Source organism: Triturus cristatus, chromosome 3_2 (assembly GCF_964204655.1).
Source record: "Triturus cristatus chromosome 3_2, aTriCri1.1, whole genome shotgun sequence".
Lineage (NCBI taxonomy): Eukaryota > Metazoa > Chordata > Amphibia > Caudata > Salamandridae > Triturus > Triturus cristatus.
Window position 1 is genome coordinate 310,737,049 of NC_140584.1, and position 17,208 is coordinate 310,754,256.

A 17,208-nucleotide genomic window follows, 5' to 3' on the forward strand; every position below is an offset into this window, starting at 1 on the left:
ATAATTTCTATACTAGGTAGAATGCTGTACCGGTGACCCTTGGTACAATGTTTTACACTAGCTATTCTATACTCTGTTCACTGTTGTACTCAAGCTACTGTTTAGAAACATTTTCCCGCAGGAGGGCTGGGGAAGGGTAATGGAACGAGAAAGTCATGAGACAGTTAAGACCGATTCAGGTCAGGGAAAACATAAAATAAAAAAGGATCGAAAGAGAAGCCTTGCAGACATACTGACAGGAGGTTAACAGGCATTAACATAAATTAACATTCTGATATAGCAGTGTAAAAACAGATTGCAAGGGAGGCACTACACACAGTAAACCATACCTGCAACTGTTCCATTTGCATCTGCATCTTCTCCCGCTGATGCTGCCAGGCAGCTCCATCCAACTGCTGAGTGTAAGGTTGCTGCCGCCACACCTGCGTAATGGGGGCCAATGGCTTGGAATATGCCTGGTTCTGCTGAAGGGTCACTGGTGTGGGCTGGGAAGAGCCATCCAAGCAACTGCGTAAAGGAGATTTGCTGCTGGGTAGCGTCCCATACAATTCCTTGCCGATTTCAGCAGGCAAGGCCCCCCGATTGTACATCTGGGTGCGGCGACGTGCATCACTGGAAAGGGTGTCTAGAAAGGTAGATTGGTTGAGGGTAGGCTCAACATTAGGGATGTCAAACTTCCTCACTTCATCTCTGCCAATGTCTCCCCATGGGGAAAGAGAGTTCTCAAAGCCATAATCAACCATCTTCAGTGCAGCTAGGGCTTCCAGAGGCAGCGTGTCTGAAAACGGAGCAGACGTCTGAGATGCGCCACTAGGTACTCTAGACTGGCTGGGTTCCAATAAAGCTGTGGAGGTGCCGACTGGGCCAGGGCTGCGACCACTCGTTGCATGCTGGTTAACAAGAGGAGTAGCATGGTTCCCCTGGGTACTTGGCATCACATGAGCTGTAGGGATTGTAACTTGTGTTCTGATTGGTTGAAAAGAAGAGGTGCCATTGGCAGTGCAGAAAACTGGGGAAAGAAAAATAATCCATTTTACCCTGTTGCTCTAGAGACTAGTAGAGGGTCCCTAGTGGAAGAACACTCATAAGAAAAGACCCCATCTGCAAGTACATACAGACAAGAGAGACTTCTTTAGCACACCATCATGAAAGTCAGATTTTAGAACCGTAAGCAAACACAATCAATCATTCTGTTCATTGCTTTTGTAAGGAAGCCACACAGGCATCAAACCATGTTAAACAGTTAAAGACCAGTTCCAGGCAGTCTCAATCCAAATCTCATCAGAACAACTTCAACGTCCTCTCAATCTAACAGGCTTTAAAAGTCTATACTCAAAGAAACCGCTACAGGACTTTTAATCTCTAACCAGACTATGATAAGATTACATCAGATTGGTCGCACACTGCTACACCTACCAGTCGTGTTCCCCCAATGAAAATGGTCCCTGAAGGTCAGCGTCGGCGGATACACCTATGCTCAAGAGTGCGTGCAAGTATGCGTGGCGTGTGCCATCCCTGGACACGTGTTTCGAGGTAGCAGTGTGCGACCAATCTGGTTTAACTTTATCAGACTATGATAAGACTTTGTACAAGAGTATCCATAATCCTGGGGAACAATGCAGTGTGCAACTGGAGAGCAAAACACTATTGCAGGCCAGCCAAGACTGCTAGCTCTCCAGACAAAGAAAGCTTTTAGATAACATTTAGCTTCAGCCAAAACCATTGTGTCTTCAGCCAAAACCATTGTGTCAAGGTCCTCTGTAACACCCATAAGGTTGTGCATATACAAAAGAAACTTCTCTTTGCATGGGAATTCACAGGAGAAGACGCAAAGCAATAGAAACCCGAGAAATCTCCAGTTTCAATCAAACAAACTCTGTTAGGCCTTCTTTAAAGCCCTAAACTAGGGCACACCATACTTCAAGAACTAAGACTGGACCCGTTACTGATGCCATTTTGCTAGAACCTGAAGACTATTTCTGAAAGTGGTCTATTAAACACAGTAATTCCCTTACAGTCACTGTTCAGCTTATATCTTCTGTTCTCTGTAGATCACGCGGATAATTCTGCCCTATAAATGTAAACTTGTAAATAAACTGCAACATAATAGATTCGCCTTTTATTCTTATGCTCCTCACCATCACTGGATTAGGTTTCTCTCCATACATTATGTCTATCTTCAAATTTTTGAGAGCCGTGCTCTACACTCCATCTCTTGATTAACTCCGCATAAAAGCTTCTCTACACCACACTTCTCCATCACAATGAGTTTTGGGCATGTGATGGTGAACTAAACTACACCATTCTCATGAATTACCCCCCCCCCCCCAAAATCCACTTTTATTAAGCTACCAATGTCCGATTCATAGGCTTTCTTCACCATTCTCACTCATCCTAGCCACTACCAAACCAGGAACATAGTCTTACACAAGACACTGAAGCTACGGGGAAATTCCTCACAAAGGAGGTAGTCTTTGAAACCGGTCTAAAATCAAGACAACACGTGGGAGGAGTATATGCAAGATGTAAGAGGATCTCGAAGTTCATGAGTAGGCAAAGCTTTGTGTGGCAGAGCTCAAAGAAGGGCACAAGTGCCTGGCCAAAGGAGGCACTTAACCTGCACCCAGTACTACGCCTGCTGGAAAATGCACCAGAAAAAGTCAGGACATCTTTTGAACACAATGATAACAGGCTCCAGGAGATACACATGGAACATTTAACACAACTGAACAATCAAACCCTACAGCAGTCCAGCAATGCCATTATTGATATCAGACCACTTCGGAAGGTAAAAAAAAAAAAAAAAAAAAAAAAAAACACACTACCCCATTAACACGACAGTTACATTAAACACTACTATTGAAACAACACTGACAGTCTTGGTTATAAGCAAACTGAAAAAGACATAGCACAAATCACCACAAACGTACTCCATGTACAACACACTCTTCAAATCTTCCATTTGCATAGAATGACGACTCATGAAAACTTGGTTATCATCATGGGGTGCAACACTTCCCAAACATTTGTAGCCAGTGGTGTACGTCCTCTTCCAACCTCCTGCGACATGGTACTTTCTTTTCCCACACTACACCCCATGGGTACTCCCTCAGGCAACTTCTCACAAAAGGGAATTACTCTTCCCCTACTATGCATACCCCAGGGTACCACTCCATAGGTATAGGGTACTGTTATTTCCCCAGTTCATACCAACACGCACACACTCATATCTCTCACAACAGCAGACTAATCTGCCCCACATTCACGACACTTAAACATGCACAACCAGCTAGTATCTACACAATAAATTGCAGATGGGTACTACACTCTTTTCAACAAACTGCTAACAAGGCTCCATATGGAGTTGAAAGTAAAAGCTCACACAGGTTAAACAGGTGCGGTCATGTATGAAAGTCAACCAAAACGTAATCAAATTTAAGGAAACTGAACAAATTTTAATAAATGGGAGAAAAACTTGCGGTTTGACAATGAATGTAGGCGTTTAAAAAAAAAAAGTAAGACAATTGGAAAAACTGACAAGGTTTTTTTAGGAACAATGAAGCCACTGAACAGCTAGCGTATCCTAGTATGAAGAGAGTATAAAGGGTTAATACTGAATAAGTAGAGGATTCAAAAAGCAATGGAAAGCTATGTCCAAAGTAATGGAGTCAAAAAATATCAAGAAATTCTCGGTCCATGTACAAAATGGGTTAGTAAAGGAACATTGAAGTGCCTGGTGGGGGGGGAAGATTTTTGGATATTGTATATGGAAGAATTCTATAACAAAAAGGAGCAGTGAATAGCCTGGTCCAGTCGTATTCATTACAGATGAAGCAATAGGAAGACAGTTTTCTATGGGGGTTATAAAATAAACTATCAACACATTAAATTGACAAAAGCTGTGGGACCAGACAGTCTACCTGTGGTTATAGTCAAGGCAAATATTGACTGGTGGTAGAGTTCGTTTTACTTATGTTTCAAAGAATTATAAAGACTGGTACTTTTCCAGATATCTGGAAGGGTGCGGTTATCAAACCAGTATATAAAAAGGGGATGCTTCTTTACCACAAAATTAAAGGCAGATTAACTTACTAGATGCGGGTGGGAAAATATTTTCAAAAATTTTGCTGTGGCTTTTAAAAAAGAAAAAGGGTTGTGTCCAACTCAAGGATTCCGATACAGCAAGGGTGTGGTTTAAGGAGGGACATTTGATCATTGCTTTAGCTCGTGGACTATAGCTCAAAAATCTCTGGAGTAAAGATTAGGTCTTTTATTGCCGATTTGTGGACTTATGAGCGGCATTCACCTCAGATCACAAACTGCTATGGAAAGCTCTGAGAAATTAGGAAATATCTAAAGGCCCCTCGTGATTCTAAAAGAAATGTATAGAAGAACTTGGGTACAGGTGGAAAGTTTCCAAAGGATCACCCTAAAGAAAAATATGTAGATCATATATGGCCTATGGCAAGGATGCGTTTTGCACTTATTCTCACTTTTAACAGATTTCCCCCAACTGTTAGGAACAGCAAATAGTTTTAGCTCCAAGATGAATGGCTCTCATATTTGTGGTCTTCATTATGCTAACAATCTGGTCATTTTAGGTCGGATAGAAAATCTGCTTGCCGAGGAAATCTGATGTTTTCTCGAAAACTTGCAAAAAGAAAAAAAGCAGAATATCAATCTGGAAAAAACAAAAGGGTTGTAATTCAGGAAAAATAAACTAAGTTTAAGTAAGTCTTTGACAATGCAGAAGTAGAGGATGTCAATAGATATAAAGACCTGGGGATGTGGTTTGGGGACAAATTGTTATGGAAAGACCATATTGAAGCATTACAGGTAAAGGCTCCATCTACTACAAGCAGACTCAAGAAATGTGGAAGAGAGTTTGGAGGGCCCTCTTAAGACCGGTTTTAGCAGCTTATCAAGCTATGATCAGGTCGCAATTTCAATATGGATCGAATTTGCTTTGTTTAAGTGGTAAAATCAATTAGGATCTTGATGGGGAGGTGGTTGAAAAGACTACAATCCTTACTGCCTACAGTTATGATTCACGCTGTAACGATGGAAATGGGTCTAACAGCTTGGGTGTTACAATGTTTTTACCCAGGCAATTAGATTCTGGAAACGGTTAGAGCAGATTAACTCTCCTAAAATCTCCATGTTATGTCAAATGGAGATCCAGAAGAGTGAATTAAAATGGACAATAATGGTAAGGAAAAGATCATTGGGATTAGAGATACATTATCTAGAACACAAGAACCTGTACCAACTACTGAGAAACAGCAAACGTGATCTTCGTAAGCTAACAAAAAAGATGCAGTGTGAAAAGGATATGAGATACTTGGATAATAAAAGCTCTGTATGCCATTTAATATGAATTTGGATAGACAAAGAATTATTTCCATATTTAGAAAACTTACATAACTAAGCATTTAGAACGGCACTTTTCAAAATTTAGATGTGGAGTGAACCCAATTCCAACTTCGTATTATAAGAGGGTTTTTTTTGTTTTTTTTTATACAGCAAACAATATAAGTGTTGTATTAATGTGATCCCAGTCACAATTTATTAGATAGTTTGTGGTTTTTAGAGTATTAGATTTTATGGTATATACCCATTTCATGGAAATACAAAGTTAGGGATAGGGGACAAGCCACCTCCCTCTCATTAGAAATGAGACATTTGGATGTAATGGGCACTAGAGAGATATTGGTCATCTGTGAAGGAGGCGTTGACACAGGACTGCTTTTAGGGTCAGCATACCATGTAGGATAATAGAACTAGAAGTGCTTTAATACTACACAATGAAGTCTTAACTTGAATACAAGTTTTATAATGCCTATTGTACATTTATTGAAATATGTTTTACGCTAGGAATTGGTTAAAGACCAAGTTCTAAAACAAAGTATTGACTGACTGGGAAATGCTCACACAGTACTCCCTAAACACCATACAGGTAGATTATTAAACTTCCCAACATGTCTTGAAGCACTGAGCATTCAGCACATCACAACCATAAGCAACAGCAATTCCCAAAAACAGAAATCAACTTACACTGAAACATACCAACTACCCCAGCACCTGCATTGGCTAGAAGGTGAATATGGCACATATTATAATATCTACAAAGGGTAGTAGTGGTTAGATTGGGAGCACATCGCCCCATATGTGCATTAAGAAATACATATATATTATGTTGGTGCCCCTCAAGGTTCAAAGTTACACTCCACTACCCAAGGTGTAGTTCACTATGGTTAAATAACCATGTAAAAATGTCGAAAACTAGAGGCAAACCTCGGCACTCAATTGAGTTTGATTTTTACAGACCAATTTTTATTATATTCAGCAAGTACAAATTTTACATTTCTTTATGTTCAATATGCTAGGCAGATCTTTCAAAAGCAATAAAATATCAAAAACAGGCAATCTATATTCAAACAGTGATGAGCTGGTAGATTTTTTTTTCACTTCAGCGATGAAACGGCAGCCGACACGCGTTTCGTTTCCATGAAACTTTTTCAAGGCTTAAAGTAGTCAGCGAGCTCTTCAGATATTTGTTGTTTTTCGAGCCGTCCTGTGGAGAAGTAAGGACGGCTCGTTATTACGCGAATACTTGTCTTTTACAGGGGCATACTTAAATCCCGAATGCTGCTACTAAAATTCAACAAAAACCTTCTCTTCTGGAGAGCTTATATGGCTGCTACAAGGGCAAAAAAAAATCAAGAAAAACAACAAATATCTAAAGAGCTCGCTGACTACTTTGTTAGCCTTGAAAAAGTTTCATGGAAACGAAACACGTGTCGGCTGCCGGTTCATCGCTGAAGTGAAAAAAAAACTACCAGCTCATCACCGTTTGAATATAGATTGCCTGTTTTTGATATTTTATTGCTTTAGAAAGATATGCCTAGCATATTGAACGTAAAGAAATGTAAAATTTGTACTTGCTGAATATAATAAAAATTGGTCTGTAAAACTCAAATCAAACTCAATTGAGTGCCGAGGTTTGCCTCTAGTTTGACATGGCACATAATATGCAAGGATCACCAACTAAGCGGTTACACCCTAACGAACCTCATAGTTAGTGGAAAAGAGAGGCACATTTCTTAAACAAAGCACATAGAATAATAACCACATGAAAGCTAAATAACGCTGGCTGATTAAATAACAGAATGTCATACGGTAACATAGCAATTGGACAAATTCCAGGCAGGCAAGGTTTCGATTTTCCATGACTTATGGACACAGTATACTCTGAACAACATAGTCTAATTTCTTTCTCCAGTATCCACAGAGATAGTTCTACTTGTCTTTCTAAATTAACCATGAGGCCTTAGTCTTTCTTCAACTTCTCAAGACCTGTCCCAATCAAGCATCAGCTTCATAATGTCCAATCTAGGACATGCGTGAGGCTTTCTCATGACAAAGTTGAGCTGCTCTGCCCCCAAACAACTCACTCTTTTTGCAGTGCCGACTGACTAGTGCCAGAGAGGAAAGCTATTATTTACCTGGTGCAGCGAGTCATCTCACCGGCACACTTCAGGCCATAAAATATGCAAAATGCACACAGAACCCTCCAAAGGCATGGACTAACCTGTCCATCAGACAATTTAAATTCGGAAATCATGCTGCACACTCACCAACGCCGCTTCTTATGTCACCATTGAATCTATTACTGCCTGAAGCTCCATGGGTTATTTCAGATCCATGCTTACCATAAAAGAGATACCATGCACCTTCTACCATCTCCACAGAGTTGTCCTTAGCTTTGGACTACACACTGCGACCATCAACTTAGTTTATAACTCGCCTCAGCTGACTCCTTGTCCTTGCCATACTTTGCTCACCCTCCTCACTGGGCTCCTACTGCACAGCAGCCTCAGATTACATCATAACCCGGTGAAGTGGCAGGTGGGTGGCCCCCAAGCTAATCCTCCATGGTTACAAGGACATCTTTCTTATCACAATAGGCTTCCTTCCCTCCCAGAAATGGCTCCCAACGGCCTCCAGAATCTCGCTGCATTTTTTCACACCGTTCCTGAACAACTGGTTTCCAAATATTGTAGTACAAGGGCAGGGTCTTTATAAAACGTCTAGAGCCACTCAGAGGGTAAATTCTTCATTTCATGTTAGGCCATTAGGTTCTAGCAAGCACAGGTGGGTCATGCAAGGACTTTATCCTCCCTAGAACTGTCCCTATCTCCACTCCACAAACCCAAATTCTATTACATCACTCACTCTCAGCATTCCAGACACCTCCAAGGAACGACTACATACAGGATACAACAGATTTCTAGATTACTAAACAGGTATACAGTCTAAGGGCCCCTATAAGCAGAGGGGCTGGGAGCAAGAATAGCTTTGCAAGAGAATGGCAGAGTACTGTGAGGTTCTAGGAAAACAAGAAATGGCAAAAACAATAGGTCTGGCTTGGTCTCCAGCATTTTGGATTTGTCAAGGCTTTTATTTTCTTGCGATTTTTGCAAACCTTGTCAGGGAAGCTGCAAGGCCTTCATAAAAAAAATTTTTTTTTTTAAATCCAGTGGCTAAAAACACTTTGGGGTCTCAAAAAGCACACACGGCCATAGTAATCCGTGAAATGTAAAGGTACTAGTTTGGGTGTTGATGTGCTACTTGCGAAAGGGAAGAATTTTGGCCAGATGTACAACCATTTTTTTGCAGTCGCTAACGGGGAAATCGGCCACTTGACGACCACAAAAATAGGTCTATGCAATGTATAAACCCTATTTTGCGAGTCGGTTACGCATTACTGACTCGCAAAATAGTGATTGCGACTTGCTATTAGAAGGGGCGTGCGAAGGGCATCCCTTCACAATAGCAAGTCGCACTTCTATGTACGATTGTTTTGCAACCACAATTGCGGTCGCAAAACACTTGTAGTTTACCAGCTATTTCAAAAAGGTGGTAATCCACTTGCAAACAGGAAGGGGTGCCAAGGGGTTACCCCCTACCCTTTGTGACTAGCTGATTTTTTTTTTAAAGAGCAGGCAGTGGTCCCACGGACCACTGCCTTCTCTTAAAAAACAAAACAGGAAAGTTTAATTTTTCTTTTTTAAAATTGCATCCCCTTTATCTTTAAAGGAAAACTTGCTGCATTAAAAAAAAATGATTTAAAAAGCAGTCACAGACATGGTGGTCTGCTGACCCCAGCAAGCCAACATTCCTGTGGGTGCTGGCCTTTCCTAATGGGGTCGCAAATTGCGATCTGCCTCAGGAATATTAATGCGGCAGGTAGTTTGCGACCCCATTGGGAATTGCCAACAGTGTGTGAGACACTGTTGTACATTCCATTTTGCGAGTCGCAAAACGACGCAATTTGGAAAATGGAAGGGTTGTACATTTGGCCCTCAATCCTCACTCTATGAACTTAACCAGAAGCTGAAGTGGCCTGACCACATTGCTGCAGTGTGGGGGGGGGGGGGGGGGGGGGGAAGAAAAATGTGAGTGACAGTAACCGACCAAGGAATAAAGAGGCTTGGCTAAAAGACCCTTCAAGCAAAGGCCAGACTAAAAAGAGTCAAAGTACTTAACTAAAAAGGCCATACCAACAGACTATGCACTCCACAAATGTCAACAGTATGCATCTTAGGGAAGACACTGTGAAATGGCTTGCCCAGAAGAGAGGCAGAGTAAGTGCTACATACGTGTCAAAAAAGAAAAGCCATATTGTCACAGAAGAAAAAGCAATACCATAGTTTGCAGCTTAGGGCAGAGATACCTTTAAGAACTGAAGGATGTTGATTTATGCGAAAATATCAGCTGTGCCACATCTTCCACCAGGGGTTTGTGGTCCAGCATGTTGGTTCTACCAAGGTCTTTTATCCAAGTTAGAGAGACATGTGGCTGCTGTGCAGCATGCCTAAAAGATTTTTTTTTAAAGCACCATATTTTTAAATGGTGTGGTGGGAAAAGGCAACACAGACAACTGAGAGTGGAGGGTGGGTAAGAAGCAACAAAGAAAGTAAGATAAGAAATGAAAAATAAGACACCAATCACTGCGCCAGCAGCAAGATCCTAATAGGATGAAGCTATATGTACTTGGTCCAAGGAGGAGGAGCTGCTGGCATGCATTCCTCAACTAAGAGGAAGAAAATAGGAGTGACAATGAAGCCAGTGAACAGTAAGCAGTGGGCTAGTTACAAGCCCCTTGCTGTATACAATATCTCTTAAAGGCAATAGCACATGCGCTGTCACAGGGGAGACCTAAAAATTAAGCTTCTGTAACTATTTTTAATAGATGAGAGGGCAGATTTCCGGAAGATACTGGGGTATTGATATCTCCCAACATATCTACTTAGCATGGCTCTCAACCATTAGAGATGATAGTTAATTTGATTGGAAAGCATTTGATCATCAACGAAAATCTCATACAGTACGACTAATTGGCTTGGTAGAGTCCATTTTCTGGCTCCCCATGGTTTCCTTCCCGCTCATCCTTTTCTCCCTGTTTTCACTCCCTCTGATTTTGTATTTGTTTTTATTGAGTGGTTATTATTGCAGGTGGCATCACACGCTTCCCATTGCTGGTCACCTTACTTCAGCACACATGTATTTACAGATTCATCATTAATGCAGGATTTCTGCAAAGAGATGAACAGCCCGTAGTAGCAGATGCCGCCATTTAGTCTGCAGCTACCAAACTTTGAGTCGTACATGTCACTCACCTTCTGTGTTATATGTTTCGGATGCTCCATGTGGTGGGTTTCCACTCCCTACCACGCCCGGTTCATAGACAAACCGAGATTTAAACTTTGACGATAATACCGGGGTCTGCCAATTGGTTTCAGAGATGCCATTCAGGCGTCCTGTGTCAGAGCCTGAAATAAAGTAAAGAGCTGGTGACCTACGGAAGAACGACGAGCGAAAGAGACCTGCAGTGAAGACGTCATCGTGAACTCCTTACCTGTCCGATACGTCTGGTGCTGTCTATCAAGAGCAGCCATCAGTGGAACCTGTGGAACAAGAGAGCACAAGTCAGAGCACCTGTAGCATGGCCACACATAAAGCTCTCAAGTTTCCCCGAGTCCATGCTTAAGAGGCTCAATCAACTAAGCACCGCTATATTTAACTCTGGGACTTGTACAAAAATAACTTTATCGCCGAATCAGCGGGGGTTCAATTCCATATTGCAAAAGTAAAATACATTTTAAAAAACACACACAAAACAACACCGGACTTGCTGACTGACAATATCATGGAAATGGGAAACTTTGAGGCTTAGAAACACTTCCATCTCTTTTGCTCAATGACAATAATAACAATAACAGTTTATAACACTGTTAACATCCCCCCCCTCCAAAAAAACACACGTTTTAAAATTTATTTTTTAAATAAAGCTCCAAAACATGTAAAAGAGTTCACAGATTATTTAACAACAGTGGCGATAACCTGTCTATTGGTAACATTCAGTACATGCAAACTCAATCCCACAAGGTGTTAAGTAGCTCTGCCAAGCTAATCCAATAACTGTCAACGACTAAGACAAACTGACAAAGATAAGGTGAACACTTACGAGTAGTCGGTCATTCACCCTAACAACCGTTCTCCGTTAGTGATGTTTAAACGGCTATTTGCCCGTAATTTTCAGTACTTCCGGGTTGCGGTCACCCAATCACAGGTCTGAACATTTTCTGGCATTCGTGGGGGGTGGGGGTGAGTGGGAGGAACTCCTGTGTAAAATGAAATACAATTGGAGGCTGAGTGGCGCCTCAGCCAATCCTAGCGCGCTGAACAGAAATACCGAGTGCTTAGACTCTGTCTCTGTCAGCGCCTTGTTCTGGAGCACGGTAAGGGTGGGCTTTTCTGGCGACTGGTATGTAGTAACTAGTGGGCCAGCCACAGACCGGCCACTGAAGTGAGCTGGGCGGTGTGAGCAGTTTTTAACCGTGCGTGGTCCTCTATATGCTTATTGTGCTTCCTGGAAGCGTACGAGAAGTACTGCCTATGTCCCTGCATTTGTACCCATCCTTCTCTCTGTGCCTGCTCTAAATTCTATGTCACGGATCTCTAGGAATGTCAGGAAAATGCGAGTTCCTTTGCTACGTATATTCCTAGTAGTGATTCTGTACTGTCCATTGTGGCATTAAACTATCGTAGTAACCCTTGTTTAAACACATTCTGGCCGCCCTGAAACTGATTGTAGGCATACAAATGAAAGTTCATGTTTCCACTACGGAAATGTTTGACGTCTGCAGCAGTGAAACAAGCATTGGCAAAGCCAATAGGTCTCACCTGTAGTGTTGTGGTCACTTGGCCCACATGCTACCAATAATGAACACAGACACAGTGTGGCAGGGAACTGAAACTGGCCCCTTTATTAGCAGGGTCACCTGAGTGGTGACACCTGTGCAGTGTGGGTGTAACAAGGCTGAACACCACAACGTGTCCAGCAGGACACTACATCCTTCCTAAACTTTAATAGAAAAGAAACAAACAAATTCCGACCTATGGGAAAAACAAACAACTACACAGCACCAATGAATCTCTTCAGGCCATCTGCCGGGCAGTGCTGGAGCCCTGGACCACACAGTCAGGAGACTTTGGTCCACCTCTGGGATTTAGTTCAGACCGGCCTGATCTCGCGGTGTTGGAGTCTATTTACACAGTTCAAATAGCAGTGCATCTGGAGCGGTGGTGGAGTCCACTTTGGAGGTCTTTTTGACGGCTCTCAGGCTCTGGTGGACAGTCAACCTGCAAAAACTGAGAATGATCTTGGTGGATGTGGGCCTTCCTTGGAGGCAATGATGCTTTCCGGTTCCCGCTGGCACGAGCAGCTTCAGACTTGCCTTTCCTGCCTGGACTCCCCTCTCAGAGGTGTCTCCTGGAGGGCCTTCCTGCTGGGCTTCCATGGGACCATGTGGACTGTGCGGGCCTCTCGTAGGTGTCGCTGAGGAACTGCCAACAGGACCACAGTCAAGTCGCTAATGCAGTCGCAAAGGGTGGTGTCTCAGAGTCTGTGTGCTCTCGCCGTCAGGACACAGGTTCACATGCCTTTATCAGATGGTCTTTAGGTGACCAGTCTCCGTCTGCGACCGCCATGCTTCCCGGTGCCTGTCGTGGAGCTGCTTCAGATGCATCTCTCCGGTTGGGATTTCCCTCTCACAGGATCTCCGTTGAGGCCCTTACCCCTGGTTTGCCAAGTTACTCCGTGGGCTGTGCTTGCCTCTTGTAGGCTTCGCTGAGGGGTCACTGCGGAACACCCCGCAGGACCATGGCCAAGCCTCGTGTAACCGTAAGGGTAAATAGTCCAATAGTCTGGTATGCTCTTCTTCAGCAGGCCTCAGGTTTACAGGGGCACACATAAGGTTCCTGGGTGGCTGGCCTCCCATGGCGCCAGGAGTGTCTTGCTGAACTCCGGATGTCTTGAGCGTTTGGATCCACTCTGGTGGTGCGATGCTCCTTAATTGTTTTTGGTGGTGATGCACCTAGATAATGAGTACGATAATTTTCTTACACTTGGGCAACAGGCAGCGATCTCTTGCTTGAGGTGATATCATTGAGTGAGGAGGACTGGAGGGAGTTTGTTGCCACTTGCGATTATCTTCTGGCAGGTGCACTTGCTAGACGTGATGCCAAGCTAGCGGCTGACGGTTGGTTCTCCCGCGGAGCTGTCTCCAGTGACGTCCCTGCACCACAGTGATGAACCCCTTTCTTCAGTGCTGGCACAAGTCCTTTGTCTTATTGCTCATCTCCATTTTCCCTTGCGCGCCTGTGGTGGTTGTTCGCCCTGTGGCATCATGCCACTCTCCTCCTCCTCTTTTGCGGTTGGGGCCGCTGTGCGCTCTATAAATTTCTCAAATAAATAAAATAAATGTCCTGCCATGCGCTTCTCCTCCTTTGGGACGTGGTTTCCTGCCATGCTCTTCTCCTTCGCCATGTGGCATCCTGCCACGCTCTTCTCTTCCTTCGCTTTGTACTGTCCTGCCACGCTCTTCTCTTCCTTCGCTATGTGGCATCCTGCCACACTCTTCTTCACGATGTGGTGTCCAGCCACGCTCTTCTCCTCCTTTGTGTTGTGGCGTCCTGCCACGCTCTTCCTTACTTCCAACCAGGTTCCTCACTGATGTGGCGTCAGGCCACATGTCTCATGTTCGCGCCACATGGACATCTCGCAGGTCGCGTCCTGTTCTTAGGACTGTGTCTTCTCTTTGCTGCTGATCTGTCACAGGCTGGTTCTGTCAGTAGGACTTGCTTCTACTCCTCATGGACCTCCTCCAGACCCCATCACCTCCGCAGGGGTTTTCGTGGTGGTCCTCTGCCAGGATGGCGAGTCACCTTTGTTCAAGGGCGTCGCGATTGCGCCTCAAGCCTGCGCCATCTTGGCGCCTACTCCTTCTGCCGTTCAGGCGTGCTTGGTCACTTTGTGTGATGTGCTCCTTGCTTGCTGTATGATGTGGCGTCCGGCTACGTGATGCATGTCTTTGGCGCACGTTTAAAAAAAATTTTATATAGAGTTTTATATAGCGCGAGCTTGACCCAAATCAAGTATCAGAGTGCTTTACATAGCACCAGTTGTGTTACATTAGGACACATTCATTTTTGTTAGGCACGGGGAGATTAAATGATCTGCCCAAAATCACAGGATGTTCAGCGGCATGGCCGAGGCTCAAACACAGTTCCCCAGATTCGAGGTCGATCGCCCTAGCCGTTAGGCCAACTCCTCTCATGTTGCTGTGGCAGCTTGTCATGTGGAGTGTGCGACTCTCTTCTTGGCTGTCTTGGTCCATTGGTGACTCGGCCTTGAGGCAGTGTTTTTTTAATTTTTTTTTTTTTTATAACATTGTTTTTTGTTAGTCCTCATTTCACCATGACTGCTGCATTCTGAACCGTTTCGGTATACCCTCGATCCGTCTATGGTCCATGCAGATTGAGACTCCGAGCCACCCAGGCCCGCATCTTGGAGGAGGGGAGCAAAACCTGGGTCAAACCCCCACTGAGCTCATGGCATGATGTAATCATTGGACCTTCTATCCGGGATAATATCCAGCCCCACTTATTTAAGATTTAGATTCTATTTTGACCATGTCACATAATCCTTCCACAGCTCATTAGTGCGACTAGGGTTGCCTTTAGTATCTAGTTCGCATGTCCATTTTATCGAGTTTAGCCATGCTGTTAGATGTGGGGGCTCCGAGTCTAGCCATCTTTTACAGATCTCTCTTCTTGCCAAGAGCAACAGATAAACAACTAATCCCCTTTGCATGTTATTTAAAATCTGTTGGGACGCGTTGTTTACCCCTAACAATACCAATGTTTCTGTCAGGACAATATCCTTAATGAAAATGGCCCTTAGGGTGTTTTCAACGTTCTTCCAAAAGTCTTGGAACCCAGGACAGGTAAAAAATACGTGAACATCATTGGCTCTCAAAAGTTTACAATAACAACGAGAGGGTGAGGGAAAATCACTCTTGATCCCCCTGGTTCATAATAAGTCAACAACGAAAGAGTGAACAGGGTAAGGAGCAAACTGAGAGTAACAGCGTGGACAAAAACCAAAAGTGTGTTTTAAAAGAACCCTCACTCACCAACCTAGTTGGTGACATGCTTCATCATCGGGTTCCCACCAGAGAGGCCGAATGCCTCTCTGGTGTGCTACAACGCCTGAACTACAGCGGAGCTGGTTTTGAATGAAAGGTGAGTGAAAATTTAAAAGGTGAATGGTTTTAACCAATAACCAATTTAATCCTGGTAAACCAAAGACCGAATAAAAACAAGTGAGTTGGACAAGAGCCGGCCAATTAGGGGGGACAGGGCTCGTCCTATTTAAAGGGTGGTCAACATGTTTCAGCTTAACATGCCCAGTCGGCTAAGCATTCGTCAGGACCATGTGGGACACCACGGCGGTATGCACACGCTAAGGTGCACCCTAACCAGTGGCGTGTTTAAACGGTAAAACTCACTGTTCTACCGCAAAAACCATCCTATAATTCAGGGGCTAGTAACGCCTGTAAAAGAAAAAACAGACATAACACACATAAAGACATATAAAGACAGACACTTTTTGTCATTTGAATTGTTTATACTTTACGTGATTCAGGTGAACACAAAATGGTAGTCCCGTGCTGTGAAGCGGGAGTGGGTGTCAAATAACGTTATGTGGTTATAAAAACGCCCACAGTAGAGTGTAGTGCTCTATGAGAGGTAGAGGACCTATACACGTATAGTTGTGTTTCGTTACGGTCCTACGCACTAATTGTGCCTGTGAAAAGGATCAATAAATGTATTGACCGGTCGACCAGCGTTGTGCAGTCGACGAAGGCTATTTAGCCGTTATGTATGCCGAAAAACTAGCAGACTCGTGCAAGTGAAGTACATGCTGAAACGAGCGCACGTAGTGTTTGCCAGGCGCCGTTGCTCCAGTGCATGACTATCAATAAAGTATGATAAAAACAACAACAACATGGAAAAAGGGGGCTGAACTCTTACTCAGTAAATTGGTACTGCTAGCGTCATGGGTCCGAGAGGGGGGTAGTGAGCTATAGTATCTGTGAGAATAAATAAACAGGAAAACCTTGTTTGTCTAGATACTCATAATTGAACCTCACTGGGACCAAAGGGATGCGGTAGTGAAGAATATCTACTTACTTCCATGCTCGCACACTCCCGTGAAATACCTGGTTCAGCCCTGCTCGGCCCGGATATTGGTGAGTGTAAAGCGAAACCGGAAGAAATACTAACGCGATCCCGTCACGTGATGCCAACAACGCGTGTCACGTGATCTCGACAGCGCACGTCTACGTGTGACGTCATCTGGTGGGGCGTGTTGTGTCAGACGTGCTCCCATACCTAAATCAATCAGGATTGGTCTTTAGCAAAGAAAAAGGTGACATACCAGTTTATTGCTGAAGAAATGGGCGGGGAAGGGAACCGGGTAATATTTGTGACAACCGGTTCAGGCATGTGGAAATGCTTTTAATATTTGCGTGCACTCTCACTGCGAAACCTTTGTCCCGATGCCTGATTTAATGGAATGGCAGATAACTAATAACTGTTAGTGAATGGCACGTGGTGTCTAAAAACTTTCAATTGATCATACGCCCTATGTCGATCACCAGTGTAACAGCTAACTAAGAGGTAATATCTGTGTGAGGCACAGAGGAAACCACACACATTCATACACCCCTATTGATCAGGTGGATGAATTACAAAGAGGGATGCAATGAAAACATAGGCTATGCTGCAAGGAGGCCA

General features: G+C 43.7%; 1 protein-coding gene across 2 annotated transcripts in view; it reads right to left on the minus strand.

Moving 5' to 3' along the window:
* CEP85 (centrosomal protein 85) overlaps nt 1–11,645 on the minus strand; it is a 300,410-nt gene extending 288,765 nt beyond the window's left edge. Inside the window, exons 1-4 of one of the 2 annotated variants that reach the window (XM_085647752.1) lie at nt 11,531–11,645; nt 10,922–10,970; nt 10,683–10,835; nt 330–1,009 (exon numbers count right to left, since the gene is read on the minus strand). In XM_085647752.1, coding sequence (XP_085503878.1) covers nt 330–1,009; nt 10,683–10,835; nt 10,922–10,961 — 873 coding nt within the window. In that variant the 5' untranslated portion in view covers nt 10,962–10,970; nt 11,531–11,645. The remainder of the gene's footprint in view (nt 1–329; nt 1,010–10,682; nt 10,836–10,921; nt 10,971–11,530) is intronic. The other variant, XM_085647753.1, reaches the window with a different exon arrangement.
* Nucleotides 11,646–17,208: the final 5,563 nt, after the last annotated feature.